Source organism: Lytechinus pictus, chromosome 3 (assembly GCF_037042905.1).
Source record: "Lytechinus pictus isolate F3 Inbred chromosome 3, Lp3.0, whole genome shotgun sequence".
Lineage (NCBI taxonomy): Eukaryota > Metazoa > Echinodermata > Echinoidea > Temnopleuroida > Toxopneustidae > Lytechinus > Lytechinus pictus.
This window is the reverse complement of record NC_087247.1, coordinates 20,105,183-20,111,990: the sequence shown is the minus strand read 5'-3', so window position 1 is coordinate 20,111,990 and position 6,808 is coordinate 20,105,183. Positions and strand designations below refer to the sequence as shown.

The following is a 6,808-nucleotide window of genomic DNA, read 5'->3' as shown; positions in this document are numbered from 1 at the left end:
ACTTTCTTTGGCCTATTTGAATTTCATCAAGAAAAGCGACCTTCTCGTTCTTTTCTCCATAAAACCCTTGCATCAAACAGTCTTATGACAAGTATCCTGGTAGTAGTCTGTGGGTGGTGAAATTTCATGATGTGAAATGGATATGCATTCATTATCAGGGAGACTTCGTTACTGGTGGCAAGACGACGCAAAGGTGGCGTCATTTTTTTTTCATTTAAATATGGGTACTATAGAGTTAAACGACACAAACTCTCTTTTATACTCTTCATCTGCTTTCCCATTTTTTTCTTCACTTCTTGAAAACTCATATGGCGCCGCCCCTTGTCAACGGTAGACCTAATTATGGGCATCGTAGCTTCATCATCATCATCATCATCATCCGTTAAAGTACAGTCCACCAGGTTGGCTTCATCATTTCTGTTAAAGTAATTTTATCACAATGGAGGTGTCCGTTTTCTATCAGCTCTTGTTTCTTTCTCTTTGCCGACAGTTTGTAAGTGGACATAATTTTTTGATGAATGCTATCTTTGGAGAGGGAAGTCATTTTCTATGTTCTGCGTATGTAGGTGAACGCTTGGTTCAACAAGGGCATAATGTAACGTTTCTCATCAGCAATGCCTACGCCCATCGTGCAAATGACACCAAGTTTTCTCACTTCTTCAATTTCGAAATATTCCAACATGCTGATTCGGTGGAAGCAGTTCACGATCTCTACGACGGACTCAGTAATCGCGTCTTCAAGTTTCATATGAAGTCAACCGGCATCATGACCGAGGGTCCGGTAGCAGACTGCGAAGCGTTACTTGCTGATGTTGATATCATGTCTCGTCTCCGGAGTGCCAACTTCACTGCCGTGATTTATGATATCACATGGTTGTGCCCCTTGCTCATAGCCAAACATCTCGACATACCTTACATCACCCAGTCAGCTCTATCATCACCCTGCAGGATCACTGGTTGGTCGACCACGCCCTTTTCATTGGCCTCCATCCCAGTACCACGTACTGGCCTATCCAACAAGATGAATTTCTTGGGTCGCATGGTAAATCTCTTTTCTCATATCTGGATGCAATTCTTCTACGAATTCTCTTTTCGTCAATATGAAAATATAAAAAACAAATACAACATTGCCCCACACGCATCTATTCCTCAGCTGGTAGCTCAGACTGAACTTTTCTTGATCAATACCGACTTTTCAGTCGAATTTCCTTGTGCCTTACCACCCAATGTGATTCCCGTTGGGGGCCTCACAACCAGACCTTCAAATCAACTTCCGAGTGACATTGAAGACTTTGTGCAGAGCTCTGGAAATCATGGCGTCATTGTCTGCACTACTGGTACATACCTCACTTCGATTCCTGCACATGCTCTTGAACATCTCTTGAATGCTTTTGGTCGTCTTCCACAAAAGGTCATCTTTCAACTGCGTAACATCCCATCTGGTATAAACTTGCCTTCCAATGTTTATAGCTTACCATGGGTACCTCAGAACGATCTCCTTGGTCACCCGAAGACACGCGCCCTCTTGTTTCACGGAGGAAACAACGGGTTTTACGAAGCCATCTATCACGCGGTACCGATGATCGTCTTCCCACTCTACAGCGACCAGTACGACACCGGGGCCAAGGTAGAGTCGCATGGAATAGGCATTGTCATCGATAAGTTCAACCTTACAGAAGACACCATATACAGCGCCCTTAGTGAAATCATGACAAGAGTCTCTTACAAGAATAATATCCAGCGCTTGTCTGCCATGTTCCGTGACAAACCGATGACCCCAGTAGATAAGGCAGTATATTGGATTGATCATGTTCTTCAACATGGCGGAAATCAATATCGCATACCTTATGAAGATTTAAAACTTGTTGAGCGCAATTTGATAGATGTTTTATTTTTCATCGTAATAATCCTTGTTTTTAGTCTGTTTGTCCTTATGACGTTTGCAAAATTCCTGTTTACGATCACTTTTCATCTAATATCCGATTTCCCTAAAGTTAAAGATGAGTAAAATAATACAGCTACATTCAGACGATCAGAATCAAGAGTTGATGATTGCGATATCATGCATGCATGATCCAAAATATGAATAATAGGTAATACTTTAAAGTGTATCGCCTCTGTCCAATCTGTACAAAATTCCTTTTCTTTGGGCATTAATTTGACGATGTACCGAGTATTGGCGCTTCTCCCTTTTTGTCTCGCCCACCAGAGGTGAATCGTCCGTCCGTCTGTCACAAACATTATGACACATAACTTCGCAACCGTTAGTCACTTTTCAACCAGACTTGGATGGTAGATGGACTTAGGGGACTTGCATGTATTGCTGCAGTTGAAGATCACATGGTAAGGTCAAAGGTCATTTTCAGGTCAACGTTCAAGTTTATGTGCATGACTCTCTTATGACACACAATTCCGCAACCGCAAGTCACTTTTCACCCAAACTTGGGTTGTAGATGTATTTAGGGGACCTGCATGTTATGGTGCAGTCGGAGGTCACATGGTAAGGTCAAAGGCCATTTTGAGATCAATGTTAAAGTTTACATGCATGACTCTCTTATGACACACAACTCCGCAACCACAAGTCACTTTTCACCCAAACTTGGGTTGTAGGTGTACTTACGAGACCTGCATATTATGGTACAGTCGGATGTCACATTGTTAAGGTCAAAGGTTATTTTGAGGTCAACGTTAAAGTTTATGTGCAAGACACTCTTATGACACATTAATTGAATCCATTAATGCCACAACGAAGAAGCAAACAAACAAAACCAAGATATGAGTCTTGTTTATTTTTTAAAGAATGGAAGTGATTGGAAATCGAAAATACGATTACTGTTGCCTTAATGTTACTTTTTATCCCCCACTCGAAATAAAGTTCATGTCACCTGATAAATTAATTCAGTGAAATCATCGACATGATCAACCTCATATAAAAATAATAAAATTATGAACTTATACTACGGTATTTTTCTATTCTTTGGGGTGATTGCTTGCAAATTAAATATACGTGGGAGAGTAATTAACTTTACAACTTTCGTTCTATTCCATTCTCGATAGATAGGCCTACACATATCAGATTGTCCCTTTTCACTTCCTATACCATTGATAATTCAGCTGTAGAATGTGTAGAGTAATCGGCCTATATTATTTTGTTGGTCTTGAGAGGTGAAATTTAATCGGACCTGAGCATGAATCAGCTATATGAAAACTCCACCAGCAAGGTGAAAGAGTCGTTTCATTTGGTTCTGAAGTGTCCATTCAGAACACGGTGTCACTTCAAACCAGATTTTGAATGTCAAAAGCTAATCAACACTGTTTACGAACAAGAAGGCCAAGGTCGGGCATAAGAGCAGGTCACGACCTGTACGGTTGCCCTCGATTTACTGATTTTTTTTAATATGAGCTCGAAGAGTGAAAGGGTGGATATCAATTGATTGCCTGTATGGTAGAACCGGGATTAATTACGCCTTTTCAGAGGTTCTCTTGATGAATAATGTATATCTACGCTATCAGCTCGATTTCCCATGTGGATTAGATCTAAATGTGAAGGTGACAAACTTCACAGCTCGAGGATTAAGTTTTACCTTGCAGGTGTATTCGTATTTATCCATACCTAAATCTGGTTGCCAAGTTCAACCACGTAACACCAGATTCCTTACATTTTACAGATCTTTTAAAATTTGTATCGTTTTAGGAATGGAAGACATAATGCCTACAGAGAGACGGGGGGAAGAAAGCAGTAGAAAAAAAAAAGATTGTATATGAATGTTATGGGGGTAATGAAGTAAATAATTTGATTATCATTTCAAAGATCTCCCTAGGAAAAAATTATGAAGGGGAAGAAATCGACGGTTACGTTGGTTTGCCTAGCTTAGAATATAAACTAGGATCGGCAATTTGATGGTTAGGTTGCTAGCGCCCTTCAACCTCTGCTGATTGTACGTACTCTAGTAACAGGGTGGTGTTTGGTCGGGATAAAAATAGGCCCTTATTCCATATCAGAACCTTTAAGGTTAAATTTACTATTGGTGGGACACCTTTCTCGGCCAGATTGTGATTTTAAAATTTAATTTTAGCTAATTAATTGGCACACCATGTTAACAGACCATTGAAATAGAGGCTATCATGCTGATATATGTAAAATTGCGTGTTCGGCATAGAGATATATAAACTAGTATTATCTGTGGTGTTCGGTCGAAATGCGCGAGTCTCTTTCTTTGGATGGGTAAAAGATTAATGTTTAGTCATTTTGTAGGGTGTGTGTGGGGGGGGGGACGGTGTGCGCGCGCGTTTTGGAGAGAGGAGAAGGAGGAAGAGTGAAGAAAGGAGGAAGAGGATGATTAACATGATTGAAGAAAGGGAAATGGGTGAACAGTGCCTAATTGTATTTTCAAGTTTTTATTTTTATTCATTTTAATAATTTACAATGTGGGACCTATAAGGTGGAAAGTTGGTTATGGTTTATTCTTATTGGATTCAGTGTTACATTAAAAAAAACCAAAGTGTATGCATAATTATGTGTGTGTTATTATGCGTCGCACCCGCATAGTTGAAGTCCTCTACTTTCAATGATAATATGATAAGGAGTTTCGCACCGCGACGCACGACAGAGCACAGTAAATATATTGGAAATGCTCATCGATGAAAAAGAATGCTAGACGGTCTTTGTCGAAGACTGGTCAATAGGAACAGTAATTTCGGAGCTGACGAAAAATTGCAAATAAATGTCGTTATGTCTAGAATCCGGGACGAAACTGCTGTTTTGATTTATTCGCCAATTTTCGACAAATATTTATTTGTTGTTCATTACCATGAAGGCCGTTTGACAATATATTTCTATGTTCTTGAATTCGTCGTACGTCGTTGAGCCAAAACTTCCTATTATGACAGTCACACCAACATTACCGAGTAGACTCCGGATCGATCAAAACTTAGTCGTATTTCGGTTTGGATTGGGTTTCGTTTGTGTTGAGAGTTGCATGAGGAATGTGAGTTCGATAACCCTTGCAGGGGCCGAGGAACGGTTTTGAAAGTGGGGCTATGAAATAAGCCAAAAGTGGGGTAGGGGCCGAACATGAAAAAAATCATAATCATTTGGTCATTATCACGTTTTTGTACACGGTTTTGGAAAAAACGTAGGGTGTGGCTGAAGCCCACTCATCCCCACCCCCCCCCCGTTCCGCGGACCTGCAACCTACCCCTGAGCAAGGATATATTTTTTATATACAAATCATTTTTCTTTCATTTTGCTTTTAGTTATTGGTGCTTGATATCTGAATGTTTGTGTATCTCTGATGTTTTACGGCACGTCGTGTTTCAAGACTTAGGACCTTATCAACCGTTGACGTCCTGCATGGGTAACGGATATAACGACTGATTAATTAGAATTTGTGTCGATTTGAAATCGATCTTAAGATGTGATCTGAACATCTCTCCAGTGTACTTTATACGTTGAAGAACTATAACCAATATTTATTCGATAACACTTTAGAACCAGCAACGTCTTTTTCCGGCACTGACTGAAACTAACGGATGGCGCCATCTTAAGATGAGTTTAGAAAATGTGATGCCAAGGAATGGTCCATAATGCATTATTCTTTCCTTTACCAGATTTCAATGATATTCAGAGATTTCTTGATTAATGCATAAGATCCATAATAAGCTTGCCATAAAAGCACGTAAATACCATGACATTAAACGAGATATCGTACCAGGTTGATATCAAACTCATAAAAATTGTGGCAAAGATGAATGCAAAATCATTTTAAAAATATAAAAAAAATATGCGCAATTTTAATTACCTTCGATTTAAGTAGAACGATTACAGTTGAATTGAAAATGATGTCATTACAAAAGAGCGAAGTTTGGCATGGTTCACTTTTATTAGCAACTTTCATAGAATTCATTACTTATTAAAGAGATTGCAGACCACTAAAAATAGGCAAAAAACAACATAAGTCGTGTGTGGGTGGGGGGGGGGGGTATGTGTGTGTTCGCGTCAATGGCCTGAAAACCAAGTTGAATGGTCATCCTGATGACGTTGAAATCGTATGAATTCGCGTTTCATTTTCAACCACTTTAGGATGGATGAAGAACATGGTATACATATCCATTTGTTATTCACTCTAATTTGAGTGTTCCTCATCGAACATCAGATGAATCCACGCTCAAATATCGATTAATTTTGTTTGTTAAAAATAGAGAGACAAAATTATGTTGTTATTCCGCTCCCACTTGTTGTTTGGTCCCCTGGTATTGGTGATAGAGGATTGATCTAGAAAAAATAGAGAGAATGCCAAGAGGGGAAAGACAAAAAGGAGTAGGGAAGTGGAGAGGAGATAGATTGAATAAGAGAGTAAAGGAGGGAGACACAGAGATAATAGAGTGTAAGAAAGATAAGATAACATAGTTAGGGAAAAGGAAAGAACAACTACGAACCACTGGGAGATAAAAAGAAATCCCACCACTCAAAAAGTTATAGTTCAAACACATCTGGCGGCTATTTTTCACCACAGCCGCCGGGTGGGGATTTATCCAGCGGTATAACGTGTATTTTCCAAACAATTTGCGACGTTCCAGAATTACAAGTTATGTCGACGGTGAATCAGTTTGATTATAGAAATGAAGTTTAATAGGCAATCTCATATTCGTTGACATCTCCGATTGACCCAGCTTTGTGAAGGATATAATAGCATTTCAATAAATGAAAAGAAAAACGTAGGTAAATTGAAATTGAATTACCATTTTCTTAGAATTGGTTGGAGCAAACAATCCTATGACTTCTATTTCAGCGTGTAAAGCGGACACT

The 6,808-nt window shown here is 39.4% G+C and overlaps 1 protein-coding gene across 1 annotated transcript; it reads left to right on the top strand.

Moving 5' to 3' along the window:
• The first annotated feature begins 290 nt into the window (after positions 1 to 290).
• LOC129256477 (UDP-glucuronosyltransferase 2A1-like) lies at positions 291 to 4,500 on the top strand. The gene is made up of 2 exons (XM_064097857.1): positions 291 to 351; positions 402 to 4,500. The coding sequence occupies exon 2, from the start codon at positions 440 to 442 to the stop codon at positions 2,006 to 2,008; it is 1,569 nt and encodes a 522-aa protein (XP_063953927.1). The 5' UTR covers positions 291 to 351; positions 402 to 439; the 3' UTR covers positions 2,009 to 4,500.
• Positions 4,501 to 6,808: the final 2,308 nt, after the last annotated feature.